This window comes from Rana temporaria, chromosome 5, assembly GCF_905171775.1.
Source record: "Rana temporaria chromosome 5, aRanTem1.1, whole genome shotgun sequence".
Lineage (NCBI taxonomy): Eukaryota > Metazoa > Chordata > Amphibia > Anura > Ranidae > Rana > Rana temporaria.
In genome coordinates this window covers 310,548,433-310,574,750 of record NC_053493.1, presented here as the reverse complement: position 1 = coordinate 310,574,750, position 26,318 = coordinate 310,548,433, and the positions used below count along the sequence as shown (strand labels likewise).

Sequence of the window (26,318 nt, the reverse complement as noted above, 5' to 3'; positions counted from 1 at the left end):
AAAGCGCCGGTGGGGGGACAGAAAATGAGAAGGTCACGGGCTGCTCTGTACAATACTGTTGCACAGAGCAGGCAAGTATAACCTTGATTTTATTTTAGGGCCTATTTAACAGAGCTGTAACACTGCCGTAAAAAAATACTGATAAGGAACTAAAGTTCCTGTGTAATAATCAGTGAAAAAATGCATAAATATATATTTTTTTTCTTTCAATGGCATACTTGTATGCGGATTTCCTCAGATGCAAACTTTTGGATTCTGTGTAAAGGATCTGAATGCATGTTTATGCACCTGTGTGAATGTGCGCAATTAAAAACAATGCAGCTGCATTCAGAGCCGAAAATTAAAAATTGTTGTAAATGCATTTTATACAGCCATGTAATGTTTCCGACAATAAAAAAACCTATCTGCTCATATTTTTATTTATTTTTCCTTTTAAAGCATAGGTCTGCTTTAAACAACCCGTGATTGTTCCACATCAAAGTTACCAGTGCCAGCTTTATAATGTATGCATTATATCACCAATTTATTGCACCACCTATAGCAAAACACTATGGCCCGGATTCACAAAGCACTTATGCCGACGTATCTCGAGATACGCCGCGTAAGTGTAAATATGCGCCGTCGTATCTATGCGCCGTGCCCACAAACTGAGATACTCCTAAAAATAGGTTTTATCCAACCAACGTAACTTGCCTACGCCGGCGTATCGTGGGCGCATATTTACGCTGGACGCATCTGGCGCTCCCATTAATTTCCTATTCAAAAATGGAAATGAGGGAGATACGTCAATTCACGAATGTACGTGCGCCCGGCGCATAATATACGCGGTTTGCGTAAGTCGTACGTCCGGCGTAAAGTTATTCCCTATATATGAGGCGCAACCCATGCAAAGGTATGGACCAGGGAACACAAGCTGTCGTATTTTACGTCGTTTACGTTGTACGTGAATATGGCTGGGCATAGGTTACGTTCACGTCGTAGGCAGTGATCCATCGTATCTTAGGCATTTGTTCCAACGTGATCCTGAGCATGCGCACTGGGATGCGTCCACGGGACGGCGCATGCGCCGTTCGTTTTTCGTATCTATCTGGCGCTCGGCCCATCATTTACATGGGGTCACGCCTCATTAGCATGGCTCACGCCCACTCCTACTTACGACGACTTACGCCTAAGAAACCCAGCGCAGATTTGGCAGCACTGGCTTTGTGAATCCAGTGCTTGCCTCTCTGCGCTGCGTCGGCGTAGCGTAAAAAAGATACGCTACGGCTGCATAAATATGCACCGATGTATGTGAATCCGGGCCTATATAAAGACATATAATGCATTTTAATTGGTACAGATTATATTTAACACAAAGCCTTTGTAACATTTTATTCATCTGGATTTTTTTTTTGTCTGTCCCTACAGTCTTTGTTTAGTTCCAGTCACACTTGTGCTCACCAATAGCTCTCAGGCAGAAGTTGATGTAATAATTGATCTTAGACACAAAACCACAAGGTAAGTGTTTCACTGTTTTATGTAATGCCTTTTCAGGAAGTTTTAAAATAATTGTGTTAAAGTGTATCTAAACTCAAGAAGAAAAATTTAATATTCTGCACTTTGCCCATACTTTTTATCTGGTGTCTGCATTAGTTTTCTTTTTAAGGCTTTCCTTTATATTCACTCCCTGATACTGCCAGTAACACTTCCTGTCCTAGGATGACGACACTCAGTTACTGTACTGCATCTATGGAAGTGGCACTGTTGTCTCCCTAGAACAGTATTGTCTTAAGACTACAGAGCATCTATAACTCTAATAATCTCCATAACATGGGGGTGATGTTCTGTAGTCCACAGAGCTGAACTAAGCTGGGCAGATAACATTGCTTGAGATAAATCTGCACAGGACAACACTTTGCAGAATCTGCTTCTTTTTTTTTTTTTATGCAAAAATGAAAAATAGAAGAGTGATGGCATTAAAAAGATTAAGTGGTCCATCAAACCGATTATACATTTAACAGAATAAAAGGGAACAAAAAAAACTGAAATGTATTGTTAGGTTTTGCATTTTAATTGATTTCCTTGACAAGTCGAATACATATTTATTAATCACCTAGGTTTAGTTCCTGGTGAATTATTGCCTTATAGTGTAACTTTATTTAAAATTGTCAAAAATCTCCTCCTCCCTGATGGAGAATACAGATGCAGAAGCTCTGCTGTTTGTATCCCAGCCTACTCAGTTTTAGGCAGTGTTCTGTTTAGCATGTTGTTTCAAGTCATTGAAATGAATAAAGTGGCTAACTACCTAGGTCTAGGTTTACTAAACTACAATGTCCTATTGCTTTCTATGAGCTAGGCTCTGCACATATACGTTACAGCAGGGCTCAACATTTCAAGTCCTGAGCTACTAGCCAGGCCTCAAGAGTTACTGGCCACCAGTTGTCCCACCCAGCCCGCCCCTAATTCGGCCCCTAAACACGCTCTCATAAAATTACACTCAAATGTATTATGCAGAATTAAGTTATTAAAATAAATATTAACAACAACTGTATCAGTGCCCACCAATGCAGCCGCGTGCCCAGTGCCCACCATATAGCCTTGTGTCCACCTTGCAGCCTACCTGTGCAGCCGAGGAGAGGAACAGGAGAGCCGCCCAGGTGATCAGAGTGCAGCAGGGGAACACAGTGATAACAGCTTTCATTTCAATAGCCGTGTTCCAGCCGCGCAATGTCATATACAGCCCTGCCCCCTGGCCGGGAAACTTTGATAGACAGATCACCTGTCCAATCCCAGTGACGGGTGATCTGTCAGTCAAAGTCCCGGGACCAGGGGGCGGGGCTGTATCTGACAGCGAGCCGCGGGGAACACGGCTAGTGAAATGAAAGCTGTTATCACTGTTCCCCCCCGCTGCGCTCTGAACACCTATTGGCTCTCTCTCTCTTCCCCCTCCGGCCTCCGTGGTCGCTGGGAGAAGGACTCCCAATTGACACAGGCTGACGGCTCCCCCCCCCAACTCCCAGGCAGCCCTTCCTCGCCAGACCTCTGAATCCACTCGCAAAATGCGAGCAGGCGAGTGGATTTTTTGAGGGCTGCGTTACAGTACAGGCACCCACCTTTTAAGCCAAACACCATTCCTAATAGTCTGAGGTAAAGGGGTTGTAAACCGAAGCTGCGGGACCCGCGGACACGATCGCCGCTGGAGTCCCGCGATCGGTCCCTGGAGCTGAAGAACTGGGAGAGCTGTGTGTAAACACAGCTTCCCCGTTCTTCTATAAGACACATAGAGCAGTGGCTTCATCCCTGCACCCTCGCAATCTTCTCATTAGCTCAATGGCTCCCACTGCTGTCTCAGGCAATGAGATGAGTGATCCAGGAGAAGCTCAGCTCCCGCGCACATCGCTGGATCGAGAAGGAGCTTGGGTTAATATTTGGGGGGTCGCTACACACTGAAGGTTTCTTTACCTTCATGCATGTTATGCACGTTCGAGGGCATGCCCACAATGGTGCCCCCATTGTACACTTCTTGCTATGGGGGAACCTGCAGGAAGCAGTGGACAGCCACAGAAGAGGTTAGGGACAATATCGTTGCACAGAGCAGGCAAGTATAACCTCTTCTTCCTTCTTCCGTTTTTCTTTCCTTCTTTCTTTCTTCTTCTTTTGTCTTTCTTTCTTCTTTTTTTCTTCTTTCTTCTTCTTTTTTATTTTAAGAAAAACAATTACCTTTTTAGAATCAATTTAATTTATGCATCAGGGTTTTAAAGCAGAACTTTAAAAGGGTCTTGTGTTTTTAGTTGTCTTTCTACAAAAAACTTGTACTATAGTTTACGTTCTAAAAAATCTAAGGGTCTTATTAATTATTTTTAACTTGGTTTACAGTCCCGAAGCGTTAGAAATCCATGGATCTTTCACCTGGTTGGGGCAAACTCAGTACAAACTTCTGCTGAAAAGCCACGAAGTGTTCAGTCTGCAGTTGAAAGCGTGTTTTGTGCACTCTGGAATCTACAATCTCGGGACTCCAAGAGTGTTTGCAAAGCTGGCCAACCAAGTCACACTCTTTGAAACCAATCAACAAAACTCGATGCCGGCCCTGATTGTCATCAATAATGTCTGAGTGATCTACAACTAAGGATTGGAGGAAGTGTACCATTAGATTTCCCCAGGCTCGGGGTAGCCGCTCTTTCCTCTACAGTATCTACTGCACCAGAGATCCCATAGGAATTTCATGAAGACTGTTGACTAATATTCCTTTATGCAAGACACTTGGAACTGATACATCACTTCCCTGCTTTGTACAGTTAACTCATTTTAAATATTTCCAAGGAAATAAAACGTTCCTTGTACTAAATTAAAATATTTGATTTGGTTACTATGTGCTTACAGCATTATCTTTGCTTTCAAACTGTGTAGTGTCCTTGCACACCTTCATGTAAGATATTAATGTCATTTGCACTTTTGGTTTCACAGCTTTTTCCCCCTCGAGAAGTAGCTAGACTTTGTTTTGGAGTGTTTTAAAATTTAAATACACTCTGTGTGTAGACAAAAGCTAAATCTAATGGACGTTTGCATTGCATTTGTTAACAGTTTAATTCATCTCAGTACAGAATGCACTATTTTACACTTCCATTACATTGTCTTTCAAGTTGAGTTATTCCCTTTATTACATAACTTTAAAATTTCAGTTGATTACATCAGTATGATTTAAAGTCTGCTTTTCCATAAATGATGTATTATATTTATAACAAATGTATTGTAAATAGAATAAAACATACGCCATATTTGCTGTTCAAAGACTTTTCTTGCATATAATAGGCTGTTATCCAGGGCCATAATATATATTGTTGCTTAATTATGTTAACAGTATAAAATAATGTATATAAAACATTCAAAGTTTTAACAAGTCTGTGAGTAAACAAATGTAATATTTTTAAAAATGTTGTCTTATTTCTTTTAATGCATGTTATGTTTTAGAAATAATGGTGGTCTGTTTAAAGAGGATTGTGGGGGTTAGCAGAACAAGTTAACTTCATCAGCACTTCTGTTATCTCATTTGTAGTGTTTACATCCTCCAGGAGGTTCAGCGCTGTGGGGATTGGTAGAGGTGATGCATTTGGCCTCTCTTTATCTAAGACTCTCATTAGGTAAAGAACTTGCGTAGCAATGTGGGCTGTGCCAGGGGTGGGAATGGAGGAGCTTTTTCCTGTCATTGGTCATTTGTTTGCTAGGGTGGTAATGCAGGAATAGTCAGGGTACATAAGCACATTTTTCTACACCAAACACAATCATCCTTGTCTTACATCTTTTCCTAAATGTCAAGGGGGATAAAGGAGTGGTGAGCATTTTTAGATCCGTGAAGGATCATTCCACAGACAACAGTCTCCAAGTTTTTTGAATGCCACTGAATGGGTTTTAACTGTACAGAAAGGTAGGGTCAGAGCTGTAATAGCTCGGCACTCAAAACTTAAGTTGCACATCGGAGAAAGAACCAACAAGCATACTTGTACGAATATAGGATGAACTTTGAAGGCACAGCATGAGACATTCTAATTTGTGTAATGTGAAAAACAAATATTTTATTGTGTACATGTTAAACTTGTTACATAAAAGACTTGGAAACAGTCGAATGGGGGCATGAATGCATGCTCAATCGGATTCAGGTTGGGTGATTGACTTGGCCATTGCATAATATTCCACTTCTTTCCCTTTAAACTATTTGGTTGCTTTTGCAATATGCTTCGGGTCATTGTCCATCTGCACTGTGAAGCGCCGTCCAATGAGTTCTGAAGCATTTGGCTGAATATGAGCAGATAATATTGCCCGAAACACTTTAGAATTCATCCTACTGCTTTTGTCAGCAGACACATCATCAATAATTACAAGAGAACCAGTTCCATTGGCAGCCATACATGCCCACACCATGACACTACCACCTCTATGCTTCACTGATGAGGTGGTATGCTTTGGATCATGAGCAGTTCCTTTCCTTCTCCATACTCTTCTCTTCCCATCACTCTGGTACAAGTTGATCTAGGTCTCATCTGTCCATAGGATGTTGTTCGAGAACTGTAAAGGCTTTTTTAGATATTGTTTGGCAAACTCTAATCTGGCCTTCCTGTTTTTGAGGCTCACCAATGGTTTACATCTTGTGGTGAACCGTCTGTATTTACTCTGGTGAAGTCTTCTCTTGATTGTTGACTTTGACACACATACACCTACCTCCTGGAGAGTGTTCTTGATCTGGCCAACTGTTGTGAATGGTATTTTCTTCACCAGGCAAAGAATTCTTCGGTCTTCCATCACAGTTGTTTTCCGTGGTCTTCCGGGTCTTTTGGTGTTGCTGAGCTCACCGGTGCGTTCTTTCTTTTTAAGGATGTTCCAAACAGTTGATTTGGCCACACCTAATGTTTTTGCTATCTCTCTGATGGGTTTGTTTTGTTTTTTTCAGCCTAATGATGGGTTGCTCCACTGATGGTGACAGCTCTTTGGATCTCATATTGAGAGTTGACAGCAATAGATTCCAAATGCATATAGCACACTTAAAATTAACTCTGGACCTTTTATCTGCTCCTTGTAAATGGGATAATGAGGGAATAGCACACACCTGGCCATGGAACAGCTGAGCAGCCAAATGTCCCATTACCTTTGATCCCTTAAAAAGTGGGAGGCACATATACATATTTACCTGATGTAAATACTCTCAAATTAAAGCTGAAAGTCTGCAGTTAAAGCACATCTTGTTCGTTTCATTTCAAATCCATTGTGGTGGTTTATAGAGCCAAAAAGACTAGAATTGTGTCAATGTCCCAATATTTATGGACCTGACTGTATATGTTTGTTGCACTACCTTATAATATAAAAAACATAATTTTTATCACTAATAATAACAGACTGTATTGCCCCGTACACACGATCGGAAATCCCAACAGCAAAAGTCCGATGCTCTATCAGACTTTTGCTGTCGGAATTTCCGCCAACAAAAGATTCAGAGCTGGTTCTCAAATCCGATCGTCTGTAGCAATTCCGACGCAAAAAATTCCGACGCATGCCCAGAAACAATTTTGGACATGCGTCGTAGTGTTGCACTAAAGTCACTAAAGTTAACTCCTTCCCCGCCCCCTACTGGTTAACCCCACTAATCGCTGAATAAATGTGAATGGTCCAAAAAGTGTCTGATATGTCCGCCATAATTTCGCAGTCATGATAAAAATCGCTGATCGCCGCCATTGATAGTAAAAAAATGTTTTTATAAAAATGCCATAAAACTATCCTCTATTTTGTAGACGCTATAACTTATGCGCAAACCAATTTTAATAAACTATTTTTTTTTTTTTACCAAAAATATGTAGAATAATACGTATCGGCCTAAACTGAGAAAAAAAAATATATTTTTTAAATATATTTTTGGGGAATATTTATTATAGCAAAAAGTAAAGAATTTTGCTTTTTTTCCAAAATTGTTCCTATTTTTGTTTATAGTGCAAAAAAAAGATGATCAAATACCACCAAAAGAAAGCTCTATTTGTGGGGAAAAAAGGACGTCAATTTTGTTTGGAAAACACGTCGCACGACCACGCAATTGTCGGTTAAAGCGACGCAGTGCCGAATCGCAAAAAGTGCTCTGGTCTTTGGCCAGCCAAATGGCCCGGGGCTGAAGTGGTTAACCACAGCTTTGTTTTGTTTGGCTTTCACAACTAAGGTAGAAGAGGAGGAGTTCTACATATGCAAGCAAACTACTATACATAGGTATATTTGGTACTCGTGTGAAGGAATGGCCTTATGGAGAGGTTCGTGTCTCAGCTGGTGAGGACTAAAGGCTTTCCCTGCCCCCTCCCTTTGCTGAATTCAACACATACATGCTGAACTTCTCTGGTTCAGCCAGAACCCTTATACCCATATCCATTATTAGATGTGGATGTTATGCCATCTCTAAAATAAGGAATCCTGTAAGACTGCTTTCTGTCTAGCTAATACACCTAAACAATAGAAGTTTTTATTTAGTTGGTGCTCTCTACCTTTAAATTAGTGAAATTGATGGGTGCTGTGGCAAGTTTTATTGCTGCTCTGGTTGTTATAGACCAAAGCATGCCACAAAGTCTCATTTATTCTGTGACTTCATTTACAAAAAATCTGGAAATACCCCATCCTGGCTGTCACTGTACCCTGTCCAACCATAACTAGCTGCTTACATGTTCTTTAAAGACATCTCTCCACTGCTGTCATCACTGCCTTTATTATAGAATGCATGGGTCAAATGTGACAGTCTGCTTAAAGCTTCTCGTTTTTGCTCTTGTGTGGCTCTCGTGTCAGTACACATGCGTGGGCACCTGGGTTAAAGTGCTGGACTGAGGAAGCAGCCTAAGTTTCAAGCTGCAAAGTCTTTTCATTCACTGACTTAAACATTTATTTTGTTTCTCACTCCAACATGCTCCCTTTAGACCCCTCATTCAAGGGGGCTCTTTAACCCCAAAAAAGGGGTTAAAAACACCCATGTTGCAGAGCTTCGGAAGCGCTGCCCATTCATTACACTGGGTAGGGGCGTTTTGGGAGCGCTGAATACAGCGCTCCCAAACCACCCAAAAGATGCTGTTAGAAAAAGTCCTGCCAACGTCCCACAAGAGCACCGCCCCAGTGTGAAAGCACTCAGGTGGCCTGGGAAGCGCTTTATAGGTGCTATTTCTGCCGCTAAAATGCCTGAAAACTGCCTCAGTGTAAAAGGGGTCTTAAAGCGGATCTTCAGTAATTTTTTCAACTTTCCATCTATTATACCTTATACAACCCACTTCCTGTTTCTTGTTTAGTCATTGGCCTAGGCTTATGACATCATGCACAGCTTTCTCCTACTCTCGTGAGAGTTTGCCAGGAAGGGAGGGGTCATAAGAGGGCCAATGAAAGCTGCAGAGCTGGAGGGGTGCCTCTGCGTGTCTGTGTAAATTCAGGAAGTCAATAGGCATCAGCTTCAGTTGTCCACAATTAAAATGCCTGCAGCCAGACTTGGTGTAGGGAGATTCCTGCAGCATATTTGGCAAGTACAGAATCGCAGTATATATAAAATAATATGCAAAGTGGTTGGAGGGAAGCTTCAGAATGGCAAATATGTTTTTATTACAAATTATGTGAGCAGACTGCAGTTTCTCTTTAAGCTCAGTTTCCTGTCCACCTGCAAGGTTTGGCATAAAAGTGCTCCCCACTTCCCAGGCCAAAGAGATGTTTGTTAACCTTTATGGATGCTTACACAAATTGCACCATAGAGTCTTCCATGAAGCTTCCCCAGCCTATGGGATCTGAATCTAGTTTCTTTATGCACTTCAGAAACCTCCATTTGAACCCACTGGAGACATTTTAACCTCTACTGGTTTTGCACATTGTCTGGGCTGTGAGTCAGCTACTGCTTTTTCCAAGAAGACTAATTCCTTTTTTCATCCCATAATGTTACTACAGCTTTCCTATACTGCCTCTCTAAGGCTGGCCATGGGCGGTTTGAATCTTGGCCGTGTGTGGGGAGGCTTAATGTACCAAGTTGATTGACCCATAAACTTAGGTACAACCAGCCTGCCACATTCACTTGCGATTATCACTAGCGGCTTTTTTAGCCACTTACGATTATCACTAGCGGCTTCTATAGGCGCTAGTGATCATCACTGTCTTCTCCCAGTGGGGACGACTTCCCCCACTCTGCCGGGAGCAGGCAATGCCTGAAAAGTGCCTTATTAGAATGCATTAAGATATAAAAAAAAAACTTCTGCCTTTACAACCCCCTTAAAGGGGTTGTAAAGACAAAAGTATTTCCCTCTTAAATTAAAGTCTGACAGTAGCTGATAAAGTAAAAAGTAATGTTTTGCATTAGAACTAGTTTGATACCTGTTGAAATTGAGCTGTTTTATTCACCTCTGTCACTGAGTGAGTGAGAAACTTGTAAAGCGCAACACATGCGAACTGAATCGCCTCCTGAATCATTATTCCTCCTGGTTTGCGGTGCGCATTCATTCTTGCTACATCACGGCCTAATGGGAACTACAGTTCCCATTAGGCTTAGCCTCCATGCCTGTGAGGGATAAGAGAGCATCTTCACGCAGGGCTGTAGTCATAGGGAGGGGGTGAGCACATTCTGCTTTCCACCATGCAAAACAGCTCAGATGCTGGTGGAAAGCAAGAAGAGGAGTGACAGGAAATGGCATTTTCAAACCTGGATTGCTGTATTTTGGAGGTCAAAAGGAAAAACGAGGTAAGTGATATTTAAATGCTCTAGCTTACAGCAATCAATTGATCTAATAAAAAACAAACCTTTAGTGTTCCTTTAAGGTTTATTGGCTGTCTTATGGCAACTCGAAGTTTCAGCTCCCTCAATCATTTTCTATAGGATTACGGTCTGGAGACTGGCTAGGCCACTCCATGACCTTAATGTTCTTGAGCCAATCCTTTGTTGCCCTGGCATGTTTTGGGTCATTGTAATGCTGAAAGACCCATCCATGACCCATTTTCAGCGTTCTGCCTGAGGGAAGAAGGTTCTTATCCAAGATTTTATAGTACATGGCCTGTCCATTGGCCCTTCAATGCGGCAAAGTAGACCTGTACCTTTAGCAGAGAAACTTCCCTAAAGCATCTTGTTTCCACCTCCGTGCTTGACTGTAGGGATGGTGTTCTTGGGGTCATAGCCAGCATTTTTCTTCCTCCAAACACGGCGAATTGAGTTAATGCAAAGGAGCTCATCTGACCACAGCACTTTCTCCCAATCCATCTCTGAATCATTTAGATGTTCATTGGCATGACTGTGCATGTGCCTTCTTGAGGAGGGGGACGCACCATGCTTTAAAGAAGAAAAATGCTGACTATGACCCTAAGAACTCCATCCCTGCAGTCAAGCACGGAGGTGGAAACATTATGCTTTGTTTGTTTTTTTCTGCTAAAGGTACAGACCGAATTTGCCACATTGAGGGGCCAATGGATGGGGCCATGTATTGTAATACTTTGGATGAAAACCTACTTCCAGAACACTAAAGATGGATCATGGATGGGTCTTTCAGCATGACAATGACCCAAAACATACCGCCAAGGCAACAAAGGAGTGACTCAAGAACATTAGGGTCATGGAGTGGCCTAGACAGTCTCCAGACCTTAATCCTATTGAAAATTTATGGAGGAAGCTGAAACTTCTAGTTGCCAAGAAACATTAAGGATTTGAAGAAGTTCTGTAAAAAGACTGGACTAAAATCCCTCCTGAGATGTGTGCAAACCTAGTCACTAACTACAAGAAATGTCTTACCTCTGTGCTTGCTAACAAGGGTTTCTCCAAGTACTAATTCATGTTTTGCTTGGGTATCAAATATTTATTTTACTCACTGAACTGCAACTCAATTTATAACATTTGTATTGTGTTTTTTTTATCTGGATTTTTGGTTGATATTCTGTCTATCATTTAAAATATACCCATGATAAACCCCTTTTATTTCTTTGTAAGTGGGCAAACTTATAAAATCTGCAGGGCATCAAATAATTATTTTCCCACCACTGTACCTATATTTTCTTCAAACTACAGCACAAGAACATATGAAAGAACACATTTTGCTGCATCCAGTATGTATAGGGGACATTCATAAAAATGACTGTATAATATACATTAGATAATTTATAGCTGTGGAACGTTGACCTTGCTTTCAAATCATGCTGTCATTCGTGATTCTTATGTCCTTCAGAGACACACACATTACTTCTGCTTTATATACATATGTGATGTATGGAAGTGTAAACTGTATTCACTTCACTAAATGGCTGGAAGCAGCCTGCAGGAAATAGCTTTGTGTTCTCTTAGAGTTGATGTACCATCACTAAAAGAAGATGGTTTAGAGCATGTACATGTATATTTTGGTTTGGACATCTTTGGGATTTAAAATGCATAAGAGCACTTTGGCCATAGTTATAGTATATTTCAATTATAACTGTAGCCATCACTGCTATAGGATAATAAACACAAGAGACATAATTCTTTAGTGGCATTATTCTATAGTAAGCTGTTAAGCACATGTGCCAAATAACAGTTGAATCAACATACAGTACACAGTCTCAAAAAGAGCGTAAAAATAGTGAACTCTACCAAATACTCAAAATAGTACAATACCAAATACTCAAAATAGTACAATACCAAATACTTACTTATTTCCACAATGTTAAAAAAAAAAATGGTCGTGTATTTAATATGCTATGCGATACACGTTGTTTTATTGTTTTACTTTTTGATACGCGTAACAATAATAAACATTTATTGAATAATAATTAAAAAAAAGAATGCAACACTGGTTGAAAGGGGGGAAAACTTAACTCATCAGCTCCCTCTGGACCACTGTTGGCTATAACTGAAATACATTTTTTGATTTAATAATGACATCCAAAGGTAGAGTGCTTCCTTAACTTGAGAGATTGTGTTTTACAATCCTGTGTAGTAGATGATTCCAGTTTGAGGGTAGAAATTGTCTTCTGCTAGCAATGTTGGGGCCCGTAGTTGTTGTTAGACACTTATAGGCCAGTGAGGTTAAAGCGGAGTTCTGGCCACAATTTCACTTTTTAAATATAAATACCCCTGTAATACACAAGCTTAATGTATTCTAGTAAAGTTAGTCTGTAAACTAAGGTCCGTTTTGTTAGGTTGTTTCAGCATTTAGACACTTTATAAAATAGAAATTGACTGGGGCCATCTTAAGTGTGGGCATCATGAAGCCAGACTGTATGACTTCCTGGATTTCAGCCTTGCAGATCTCGCACATGCTCAGTGCTGCACAAGCAGTGTAATAGGTTTCAGATCAGGTTTCAGCACCTGTACTGTCCAAGTCACATGATTCTTCGAGACTGGGGAGTGCACAGACTCCTGGAAAGTTACACCCACTACATTCCCAGGAGTCTGTGCGGTGTAGGTTAAGCACCTAGGTGCAGGAAGAGGGAAGATTAACTATTCTGCCTAGCAACAACACTTTGAAGGCATCTAAAAAAATATATTTTTTTCTTAAAGGACTAATGACATTTTTTAAAACTACTGATGTAATGTTATATTTATGGGTGGAACTCCACTTTAAACAGATCGTCAATTGAAGTGTGTACAGCAAAGGTTTGTGACTGGAGTGTAAAATGTCTGCATGCATTGTCTCTAAACAGTTGGATTACAGAAAGAGGTTAAAGTGGTTGTAAACCACGGATGTTAAAAAAAAAAAAAAAAAGCCGGAAGGCAATGGCATAATGTGCTAGTATGCATCGCATTCTAGCATATTATGAAATACTCACCTTGGAACAAAGCCCTTTAGCGCTGTAAAGTAACTACTGAGAGGGCTTCTTCCAGGTTCGTGAGCTCCGGCGCTGTGATTGGCTGAAGCCTCTATGACGTCACGCATGCGCATGGGAGCCCTCGGTTCCGGGACAAAGCTTTGAAGTTACGGTAAGGTAGGCCGGACCTTCAGAGTGCATTTGCCAGTGATGTCACATGGCACCATTCTCTGCAGTATTCAGGACAGCCCACCTACAGGGAAGGAAGAATACCTGTGACCTGGCAGAAGACTGCAGGATTTATGGTATGTACTGTATACAGAGTTGGTTTTTCAAAAATAGACGTGGGAATTAACATCTTAATGCAACTTTCATGAACGTAAAATGCCATTAAGGTTCTTCACGTACCTTATAAAAAAAAAAGCTGGGAAATTGTTTGATTCACAGGGCCAGATTCAGGTAGAATTCCGGCGGCGTAACGTATCGCATTTACGTTACACCGCCGCAAGTTTTACGGGTAAGTGCTTGATTCACAAAGCACTTGCCTGTAAACTTGTGGCGGCGTAGCGTAAATCCGTCTGGCGCAAGCCTGCCTAATTCAAATGGGGCGTGTGTCATTTAAATTAGGCGCCTTCCCGCGCCGAACGTACTGCGCATGCTCCGTTTTGAAATTTCCCGCTTTGCGCTAAATGACGTCGCACCGACGTCATTTTTTGAACGGCGACGTGCGTTACGTCCTTTCCTATTCACGGACGTCTTACGCAAAAAAAAATTTTAAATTCGATGCTGGAACGACGGCCATACTTTAACATGGCAAGTCTAAATATAAGCCAAGAAATAGCAGCTGTAACTATACGCCGGGAAAAGTCGACTAGCAACGACGTAAGGGAATGCGACGACCGCGTGTACCTTCGTGGATCGCCGTAAACCGCTAATTAGCATACCCGATGCGGAAAACTACGCAAACTCCACCCAGCGGGCGCCGAAGTATTACACCTACGATCCGAAGGCGTACGAAGCCGTACGCCTGTCGGATCGAAGGCAGAAGCCGTCGTATCTTGGTTTGAGATTTCAATCTAAAGATACGACGCGGCAAATTTGAAAGTACGCCGGAGTATCAGTAGATACTCTAACCTGGGGAGAGGGAACTCAGACGTCAGAATGGAGATGGAAATTAAATGAGAGTCTACTACAGAATCCCTACATAATTGAAGATGTAAAAAAAGAAATAGGGTGGTACTTTCAGATAAATGATACTGAAGAAAATGATCCAGGTATAGTTTGGGAAGCCTATGAATCAGTGATCCGAGGGGTTCTAATTAAACATGGTTCCCGAGTAAAGAAAGCAAGAGAAAAACAAATAAAATAAATATTAGAAAAGATACAGAGATTGGAAATACAACATAAAAAAAGACAGAAACTGGTATAGGAACTGAACTAACACATTTAAGAAGACAGGTAGCGGATCTCCTTAGATATAAGGCTGAAGGGGTTTTACAATATGCAGAGAAGATGACGTATGACTCAGGTGATAAATGTGGGAAGTTACTAGCAAAAAAACTGAAAAAATTACAGTCACGGTCATATATCCCATTTATTAAAACTAAAGAAGATCAAAAACTTCATCTTTCAAAAGAATAGCACAGGAATTTAGGAAATACTATGCCTCGTTATATAATCTAAAAGGGAAGGAGAACCCCCCTGGGTCTGTGGAGAAATATATATCCTCAGCAGGTCTGACTAGACTAACATCCCCAGAACGAAGGGACCTAGAAAAACCAATTACTATGGAGGAAGTGCAATCAATAATGAAAACAATAAAACATGGTAAAGCCCCTGGCCCAGATGGGTTCACTATACAATATTACAAAAGTTTTAGTACACTACTGGGGACCTATATGACTAAATTATTTAATACAATAGGACAAACTAGTTTGTTACCGTCGGAGGCGTTATTAGCACATATCACGGTTATCCCAAAAGAAGGGAAGGACCCAGGGGCATGTACTAGTTATAGACCAATATCATTGATAAATGTAGACATTAAAATTTTGACAAAGATTTTGGCATCCCGCATACAGCCCTATCTATCAAAACTGGTACACTTAGATCAAGTTGGGTTTATACCAACTAGAGAAGCGAGAGATAGTACCATTAAAGTGTTAAATTTAATAAATCAAGCTAACAAAAATAAGATATCGAGTGTTTTCCTGAATTCAGACGCAGAGAAAGCATTCGACAGAGTGAATTGGGAGTTTATGCTGGGAACAGTAAAACAAATGAGGTTGGGAGAACGGATGTCACAATGGATAGAGGGGGTGTATGCGGGACCCAGAGCCTTGGTAAAAGTGAATGGTGTATACTCTGAGCCTCTGGCAATTACAAATGGTACTAGGCAGGGCTGCCCCCTGTCGCCTTTACTATTCGCCCTGACGTTAGAACCACTATTAAATAAGATTCGACAGAACAGAGATATAGTGGGTATTCAACTAGGAGGAAGGGAATACAAAGTATCGGCTTACGCGGATGACATGCTCTTCTCCCTGGTAAAACCACAGATATCCCTTCCAAATTTAATGAAAGAAGTAGAACTTTACGGGAAGATGTCAAATTTCAAAATAAACTATAGTAAATCTGAAGCGATGGGGGTCGCTCTGCCGGAGTCGATTAAAAACAGTTTAGAATATAGCTTTAAGTTTAAGTGGACGACAAGGGCATTGAACTATTTGGGGACACAAATGCCACCAGATTTAAAGGATATTTTTGAGTTAAACTTTAAACCACTACTGGGTACAGTTAGAACAATGCTAGATGGATGGAGTAGAGGAATGCACTCTTGGTTTGGGAGATCTAATATTTTAAAAATGAGTGTAGTGCCAAAATTTCTCTATCTCTTTCAAGCTCTACCAATTCAGATCCCCATGTCGTACTTCAATCAAGTCCGGGCTTTATTCACAAAATTTATATAGGGGAGTAAAACACCAAGGATCGGTAGGAAACTATTGATCCTGCCCAAGAAGGCTGGAGGAATATCAGCACCGGATATGCTAAAATATTATCAAGCAGTTCAATTGGGAAGGATAGCAGATTGGAGTAGACATGGGGATTATAAATTGTGGATCACTATAGAGCAACAAATGTGCCCTGTACCGTTGAATAGGGCTATATGGTGTTATTCAGCATTACCCCTTAGGCCGAGTACTCACGAGCAAACATGTCCGTTCGAAATGTCCGACGGGCTGTTTCCGGCGTACAAGGCTGTTTTTTCATTTGGCCCGCTGGCTTGTACACACCAGCGGACGATATTTCCCTGCGGACCTGAACGCGTGCACGTAATCCACGTTTGACGTCACTATAAAGGGAAAGGCCAAAGTCAATGGCGACGCCCTCTGTTCCGCTTTTGCTAGTTACGGCTTTGCTCGTGTTAGTGAAGGTTTGGTTAGAGCTGATTCGCGCTTCTCGGTCTCCAGGCTTTAGCAGGTAGTATTTTCTCGTTCAGTGCGTGTGCTTGTGGGTACGTAGTTGGCATTCGGGTACAGGCGTGCAGTTCGTTCTGCTTAGCAGATTCGTACTGTGCGTTCGTATCTGTGTGTCGTGCGTTCTTTGCAGGTACCGCTGGATTTGATTGTGCTTTCTGTTGGAGTGTGTTCTTGACTGACCAGCCGGCCGGTTTGAAGCCATGATGGAGCAGCAGCGTCAATTTTCGCGAGTTGGTGCTGTTTATGGGATGGCTGCTGGATATGTTCATTATTCCAGTACTTTGGCCAGAAACAGGGGGCGGAGGCGTTTCTGGACCAAGAATTGGTTGCGCCAGCGTGACCAGTTCTCACATATGCCTCTGCTTAGGGAACTCCAGGAGAATAATCCTAATGACTATAGGAATTTTCTCCGCATGACGGACCCCGTATTCAACAGTCTGCTGGATCTTCTGTCCCCCTATATCACGAGGCAGGACACTGTGATGCGCCAAGCCATCACGGCCGAGCAGAGGCTTATTGCCACGTTGCGGTACCTGGCGACTGGGAGGAGCCTGCAGGACCTCAAGTTCTCGACAGGCATCTCTCCGCAGGCGCTTGGGGTCATCATACCGGACACGTGTGCTGCCATCATTAAAGTTATGCACGAGGAGTATATGAAGGTAAGTTTCCTCATTTTAACCTCACAATGTGTCTTTAATAATGTGGCAAACTAACTTTTTATTTTATTTCCCAGATATGCTGTGTGTTTAACTAACGTTCCCTTTTCTCACTATGCATGTTGATATCAGCTTTTACATGTTCTTTTTATTTTGGCCTACCTGCATATTTTGATCTTACCCAATATTAACCTGTCCAGCATGCTATCTTCGGGCCAACCCCCACCATGCCACTTTTTTTTTTTTTTTTCTAAAAACAGTTTTAACACCCCCCACCCCCCCTTCAAAGTTTTTTTGTCCCCATCAGAGGGCTGTGGAGTCTCTTATTAATTAAGTGGGCCTATATATTTGTGCCCCGAAATTCTCCCTTCATAATTTGCAAATGCTATTTTAAAAATGTAAAGTTGCACAAGGATGCTTGTAGGATTATGTTTGCAATGTTTATGTGCCAAAGTACTAAATCTCTTTTTTTGTTTGTCCCCACAGCTACCCTCCACACCACAGGAATGGCAGTCTGTGGCTTCCCAATTTGCCGAGCGGTGGGATTTTCCTAACTGCGGTGGAGCAATAGATGGGAAACACGTCCGCATTGTGCCCCCACCCCACTCGGGGTCCTACTATTATAATTACAAGGGTTATCATAGTATCGTGTTGATGGCGGTGGTGTCGGCACAGTATGAGTTTCTATATGTGGACGTGGGGAAGAACGGCCGGATGTCAGATGGGGGAGTGTTCGCACGGACTGATTTCTATGATCGTCTCCAAACTGGTGGTCTGGCATTGCCACCAGATGAAGATAATGTGGAAGGACTTCCGTTTGTGTTCCTAGCGGACGAGGCTTTCGGCCTTGGACCTCACCTAATGCGGCCTTTTCCCCAGAGGACCCTCACCTTAGAGAGGAGTGTGTTTAATTTTCGGTTGTCCAGGGCTCGGAGGGTAGTCGAGAATGCCTTTGGGATCCTCAGCAACCGGTTCCGCCTGTTCCTGACATCGATACATTTGGCGGAATATAAATTGAACACCATTATATTTGCCTGCTGCATTTTGCACAATTTTCTACGCAGGCACTCCCAGACGTACCTAGCCTCCATGGGCTCTGAGGCAGGACTACCCTCAGAGAACATTCCTGGCCTGGACACTGGTCGCGGTGGCTTGGCCCCCCAATCTGCTCGTGAGGTACGCGACAAATATGTTGAGTACTTCATGGGTCGGGGGGCCATTGCTATGCCAGATCATATTTCTTTCTAATTCGGCCCCCAAAGAAAGGAATATTCTCACAACTAATAAATAATTAGACCATTGGACTTTATACAGTTGTTTGTCATTACTGCTTTTTCTCTATTTTTCTGTCTTCCAGGTTATCTCCAAAAATCGTGCACTTCTAGTGCCAAATTTACTTACTCAGATGTATTAACTAACCACATTTGCACATTATTCACTCATCTACAAACTGGGTATTCAGTCTAGAAATAAGAAGCCACTCATTTTTCTGCTTTTGATGTCTCATATTTTTTTTTTTAGTTTATTCATTTTTTAACAAGAAATGTGTATTTTTAGGCAGAAAACATTTCCTGCAAATTCTTGAGACAAAATATTGGCTTTTAATTATTTATTTTTTTGTCTTTATTGACAGTGATTATCAATAATAATGATCGAAACACAATGTAAGAATAATTTCACTGAAACTATACGCAAGAATTTTTGGGCTTGTCATTTGTTTGTGTCTAATTTTTTCAACAACATTTTAACACAACACAAAAATTTTTGAATTTGTTACCAAAATTAGTTAACTTCTTTCTTTAGGTGAGATTTATTGTTCGTTTTGTGATCTGAAACTGGAAACATTTACAAACCAAAAAAGATCAACACCAAACAAAAATTAAAAAAAATAACAGCAGTCAGTCATATGGATGGTGTGCTTTCACACTGGAACACGCCAAAATTTCTAAATGCACACATTCAGTGCAAACTCGCCAAATGTCATTGGTTAAACAGACAAATGGCCACATGTGCTATCTGACATCATGGGTGATCAATGTCTGTGTTTTGTGGGAGCAAACCCTTCCTCTCAACTACTTGAGGATCGAGGAGGGGTTTGTACCCACAAAGCACAGACAATAGATAGTCTGTGATGGCAGCTAGCACATATTGGCACACTGTGTGTGCATTTAGAAATTTTGGCGTATTATAAAGTACAAAAATTAAAAAGGGTTTTGTGGGCGGGGGATGGGCGGGGGATGGGCTTCTGTGGTTCAGTCTTTGACACGGCCCATCATGTCCATGATATTTTTGTAATTTTGGTTGATGACTAGCATCCTTTGTCGCATGTTCTCCATTTCCGTGCTACACTCTGAAATGACATTTCGCACATTCTGCTCCATGACTAGCATCCTTTCCTGCATAATGTCCATTTCCGTGCTGCACTCCATTAGTTGCTGTATAATGATAGAAGCACTTGCACGTGAAAAATGTGCTACTCCATCTTGATCCCCTAAAAAGAAACAAATTGGCATTCAAAATATGTAAATAATTTCCAGCCTATCTGCATATGTTTGGCCCTATTAATATAGGGGTGACACTGACCTGATGGCCTGATAATTTCCACATCCCCAATTTCTTCATCTTCTATCACTCCTCCTTCTTCCACCACCTCCCCATCATCTTCTATCACTCCTCCTTCTTCCACCACCTCCCCATCATCTTCGACTCCTCCTTCATCCATCAATCCACCTTCTTGCAATTCGCCAAATTGTTCTTCCGCCACTTGCCCTTCATCTGATATAAATTCTAAGTCCAAAATAACTTCTTCCTCCTCTCTTCCTTCCTCCTTTCTTCCTTCCTCTTCTCCTTCCACATCCTCTTCTCCTTCCACATCCTCTTCTCCTTCCACATCCTCTTCTCCTTCCACATCCTCTTCTCCTTCCACATCCTCCTCTCTTCCTTCCCCAGCCTCCTCCTGCTCAACATGTGGAGGTGTTTGATTTTCCGGGTGTCTGGCCCTCTCTGCCTCCTCCAATTGCTGGCGTCTTCTTTCCCCTATAAGAAATAATAAAAAACAAAAGGTATACTCATCAGCACACAGATATTGGATATCATAAATCGCACACAATGCATAGACGATACATTTATGATGATTTTTGGTTGTTTATTCTTTCAGCAATCCTCCATTTTTGGCGTAGTTCTAGGCCAAGCTCTGATCCTGCCCCTTTTTTGCAAAGAAGTGACACAAATGGATGTCACCCCAAAACATTAATTCTCGTCGACCCTCCAAATAAATATACTTAGATTTTTGAGACACAGGTGCTTTGCATTTCAAGATGTTAAAACATCAGCTTTATTTGCATTTTGGAGAATGAATCTTGTTTGCCTGTCACATTCACTCAATTTAATTTCTGTGATTTTGCTAGTCAACAATGTTGGAAAACCAAGTTTGGGGCCAGTCAGCCATGTCCAGGTGTGTTGTTCCTGGAGTAACGTCACATTTTTGCTAAACAATGTCATATTACGCGTGTTTACTATTTCACAAAATTTGTTTAAGGTTGTTATTTGACATAAACACAATACAGTATCTACACGTGTTCAAAAGTACAAGCAGGCCAAGGAGGCAGATGTGAAAAAATACATGTCAACACATTATTGCAGACATTTCCCCCCCCCCCCTTAAATAATATGGACTTACTTTTACGCAGAATTTTTAGTATCTTCTTCATGTGATGTGGCTCCCTCAATTTTAAATCGGACCAACGCTTCCGTAGTTGCTCCTTTGACCTGGTGACACCAAACATTCTCCTCATTCTCCTTGCCACCTTGTCCATTATGTGTGACTTCCTACGGTTCGGTGTTTTGTAGGGCCCACATTCACCATCATAATCCTTCCTCCTCATGATGTAAACCAACTCCACCATTTCTTCGAACGCCATATTAGTGGCTTTATATCTTTTAGGCCTGGATCGGGACGGTCCAGCCTCTGTCCCTTCACTTGCGCCATGAGAGCTCCGTGCCCGCTCGTGTGACATCGCCATCTTTCCTTCCCACAGAGATTAGGGGCGTGGAAACGAGGAAATGTCCCGTCAGGGGCGGAGATGAGGGCGGGGATTATTGCATATGCGGAGTGTCGCGAATGCCAACAACGTATTGACGTACGTTACGCGGAGAATATTCGCGCGATTCCAGAACCTACACAGTTAACGCCATATTTACTTTTTCAATTGATTAGGGGCATGGCAAAGGTGACGAGGGCGGCGTTTCATACATACGCGGAGTGTATAAAAGGCGCTTGACGTGATTACGTAGGTTACGTGTTAATTCAGCGAGCGGAAGAAACGAGGATTGTGAGAGAGGCAGGTAAGAAATTTAAACATGGGATCAGCAGCGGGCTCTAAAATGTAGAGCAATGGGATGGGGGTTTGGTCTGTTGGTTGCACAGTTTTATTAAGCTATTATGTCTCTTGGATACCAGAATGTGATTTTCATACCCAAATGCTTTTGTAGACATCACAAAATAGAGAGATCAAAAATGCTGTGACTCATTATCAATTATGTAGGGTGTATTCAGATCAGGCCAAGTATTGTTCTGTGTTGGTTGGACAGAGGTCATTAGGAAGTTTCTTTCATGTAATCAATGCTGAGGGGCAGGATATCTACACATGCAATAGTGGCTTGATGAATGCTGTCATTTGTAATAATTGTGTATGGTTGTAGATTTATATTATTTCCTGCAATGTAACCAAAGGGGCGGCATGTATAAAAAAAATGTTATCTAAAACCAACCAATGGGGCAGAGCTGGCCAGCATTTTCTAAACAAGAGACACTGTGTTTGTATTTCTATATAGGTACTACTTTTTAAACAACATATTCTATCAATGTAAATGCTGAGGCTTTTTTTAATTGTGTTTTTGGTTTCTTTTTATTTTTTCAATCTAGAAAAAAAAAGAGTAAATCCTAATTTCCCAATGGATCTCCTGCAGAGCCAAGACATTATCCAGCATTTGCTGGATAAATTCAGGGAAATGCCCATCCTGTGGGATTCAAAGCAGGACCATTATCATAACAAGGACGTACGAGCGGCAGCACTTGAACAGCTAGCAGCATACATGAGGACATGGGTGCCAGAATGCAGTGCCAACATGGTGAAGGATAAACTTGCCAACCTCAGGGGCACATATAGGAGAGCGTACAAAGCTCACCAAAAGCAGCTAAGATCTGGAGCAGCAGCAAGACCACCAAAGGAACCCAAGCTGTGGTATTACAACCAGATGTCATTTTTGCGGGATCAACTGGAAGGCAGGGCATCAATGTCAAGTCTGAATCCCAACCTTTCCTCCACGCTACCTCCCAGCGGGACTTCCCCAGATCACCACAGCCCTGCAGAGTCGGATGAAGAGGGCCTGGCTGACAGAGAGGCAGATCTGCGCCTCTACGATGATGAGGTATAGTAGTTTCATAACTAGTTATGTAATAATCTTAATTATTGTTTGATTCTTGACTTGATATTGGTTAATAAAATACAAGCTGGGAAGTAAAAATCTAAAATCGTGGGCAAACAAATAGGTGTCAGGGATGACAACTGCAGGGGTCAGAGGGTGAGTCTGTTTTCAAGTTTAAATTCAAGGCAAAAAATAAGATTCAAGCATGAAAATGTGAGTGAGTATATTCCTAAATATATTACAACATGTCCCTTTTTTTTACACAGGAAGAAGAGACCAGCCAGGAGGTGGCAGATCCTCTCCTCACTGTCAGCCAGGACGAAGGGGTCAGTGGCAGCCAGGAGGAGGCCGGGCCCAGTGGCGTTCAGCAGCTCCCCAGGACAAGCACCACCAGCCAGGCTCCTCCCCTTTATATTAGGCCACCAGGCCGTAAGAAGAAATTGGGGGCAGTGGAGGAAGCCAGCCTGAAAATGATTCAGGAGGCGAGTGCCATCATGAGGGCCCCCCTCAACCCCACTGAGGCCTACAGTGCCTCCGTGGCACATGACCTCAATAAAGGCACGGAGGAGCAGAGGCAATTGGCCAAGGGCATCATCAACCAGGCCCTTTGGTGGATGCAGAGGGAGCTGCTGACCCCAGACACTGGGCTATGTGACCCGGCCCGGCTTGCTGAACATCATACTCCTGCTGCCACATCATCCCCACCTGCAAGGGCCCAGGGAAGACCCGCTGGAAGGCAGCCTGGAAGGAAGGTTGCAAGGAAGAGGAGACGTTGATGCCCTGCCTTCCATTTGATCCCCCACAAATGGCATCTTGTTTGGACTACCACAGCTTGGGTTCCTTTGGTTATGTGCTGCTGCTTCAGATTTTATTTTGTGTGCTTCCTGAGGTTGGCTAGTTTATCCTTCACCATGTTTGAAATGCAAGTTTGCATGTATGTTGCTAGCTGTTCAAGTGCTGCCATTCTGTTTTTGATCCTTTTTATAATTTGCTCAAATAAAAGCCTTTTTGTTGATTTGAAAAACGTGCCTATTGTTTGTAATACTGTGGGTATTATTTTAGGCATCAAACATTACAAACAAATAAAATGTTTAATCTAAACTATTCACTAACTCATGTGGGGGGGGGGGGTCATTTGGTGTGCCAACATGGTAGACAATTTAAACAACCTTCAAAAAAATCATGTTAAATATACAAACAAAAGCTAAATCAAAACTATTTCCTATTAAAATATTCTAAATGGTGACATAACTATAAACACCTAAAGAAAGTGGGAAAGATAACCATTAAACATTAAAAGCAAAAAATTTGAAATGTGGAGGACCACTAAAAATATGATACGTCGGGCCAATAAAAGTTTGCAAAAATCTTACTACATCACAGCTAACAAATGTCACTTTTCAGTATGGAACAACTCAGTTGAAATAACATGAGCTAAATAACTGATTAGTTATAGCAAGAGAAGAATGAATAAAACGACGGCATCAAGCATTGGTTATTGTGTGTTTTGCTTCAGTGTTCTATTGCTAGAATTAATCTTTCTATTGACGAATGTGCCATATCCCAAAGAAACGTGAGTTTTACCTGAACGAGCGCTCCCGTGGCCTCATTTAGTCTGAGCATGCGCGGGGTTTTTGTACGTTGGTTTTGTGTACTCACCACCAAACATGTACGTTCGGACAGGATTTGAGCGGACGGTTTTAAAACAAGTTTGGAAATAAATGTCTGCTGAAAAACGGCCCGGCGGGCAAATGTACGGTGAAATTCTGTACGCTCGTAACTACACACGACCAAACATGTATGCTGAAACTGGTCCGCGGGCCAGTTTCAGCAAACATGTTTGGTCGTGAGTATGGGGCCTTACAGTTAAAACCCATCCAACGATAGGCCCAACTTTATGGACTGGAAATAAAGTATGTCATAACTCGAATTTCTCGACTAAAAACTCCCCCCTCTATCCGATAATAGGAAATCCAGAATTTCAGCCAGGCATGGATTCTCAAATATTTAAGAAATTAAAAGAAAATGGTAGATTTCAAGCCTCCCACTTTTTGGGAGAAAGTGGGTGGATGACAATAGGAGAAATAGTACAAGGGGGAGGGAGTTGTGGGATACCGATATGGCAAGCGCGACAGGTACGACATTTTCTGGAGACTCTGGGTGGTGCAGAAAAGTACAAACGGGCGCTCACAAAATTTGAGGAGTACTGTGGAGGAAAGGAACCATTAGCCCATATGGTCGCTAAAATGTATACACTGCTGACTGCACCACCAGAAGACTTTAGAATGTCGAGCCTGGTCAAATGGGAGAGAGATTTAGGAGAAACCTTCTCCCCAATACAAAGCCAAAATATTATAAATTTAGCACTAAAATCTTCAAGATGTACGAAAATACAAGAATTAAATTATAAAATATTAACAAGATGGTATTATACGCCAGCGCGTCTAAATATATTTTTTCCTGAAATGTCAGATAGATGTTGGAGAGGTTGTGGGGAGAAAGGGACAATGTTGCATACATTCTGGGGATGTCCAATAATACGACAATTCTGGGAAACGGTACGGAGAATTACACAAGAATTTACGGAATACTAGATTCCAGATGACCCCTCGTTTTTCCTTTTACATCATACTGAAATTCCTCCGGTAGGATATATGGGATTAATGATATGTCATTTGATAAATGCGGCAAAAAGTTGTATCGCAACAAAATGGAAAGACTCCATGGCACCTCCAATATCTATGTGGCTGAAAAAAGTAAGGAAAATAGGGATAATGGAGAAACTCCTCCCAATAACAATAGATAAGAAAGAGCAAATTAAAATGATATGGGCACCCTGGGAATTATTTGTACAATCGGAGGAAGGCAAAAAGTTATTAGGGGAATAAGGATAAAGATTAACAGATGGAAGAAAGAAGGGAAATATAAGAGAGATTATATTGCGTTCGGGGGGAGACAGCGGAGGGGGGGGAGGGTCGATGTATGTTTTTCTTCTTTTTTTTTTTCTCTCCTCTAATATAATTATTATAGTTATATATATATTTTTTTTTTCTCCCCGGTCTATGGATATCCACGGCCGGAGGAGGAGATGAGGTGGAGATGGGGGTCTAGAGGTGGGGATAAGAGGGGAGGGAAAGGAGGGGTTTAAAATGAGGAAGGAAGCGTGACAGGGATACTGAGGGAATTAGTCCATTATATAGAGAATATATGGATAATTAGGGCGGAGATGGAATACTTGGGGAAGTTGGAAATTTAGTTAAAAGTAGTGAGTATTTTTGTTTATTATATCTCTCTTAGGGGAATGGTCTGAAATTATCAGTGATATAGATATTATAATCTCCTTCGGAAAGTAATTTATGAATAGAAAATAAAGTTGAAGAGAGAGAACAAATGTAATATCCATATATATGTTGATGTATAGGACTGTGCCTAGTCCTTTTCTTATGTTTTCTATATCACTTTCTTGCTCATTGTTTTTGTTTTTGAAAAGAAACAAAATAAAAATAAAAATATAGAATTAAAAAAAAAAAAAAAA

General features: G+C 41.6%; 1 protein-coding gene across 1 annotated transcript in view; it reads left to right on the top strand.

The window, feature by feature from the left end:
* Nucleotides 1-4,763, top strand: part of TRAPPC8 (trafficking protein particle complex subunit 8) — a 146,435-nt gene extending 141,672 nt beyond the window's left edge. The window contains 2 exon segments of the mRNA XM_040354114.1: nucleotides 1,408-1,497; nucleotides 3,856-4,763. Of these exon segments, the coding sequence (XP_040210048.1) occupies nucleotides 1,408-1,497; nucleotides 3,856-4,090 (325 nt within the window). The 3' untranslated portion in view covers nucleotides 4,091-4,763.
* Nucleotides 4,764-26,318: the final 21,555 nt, after the last annotated feature.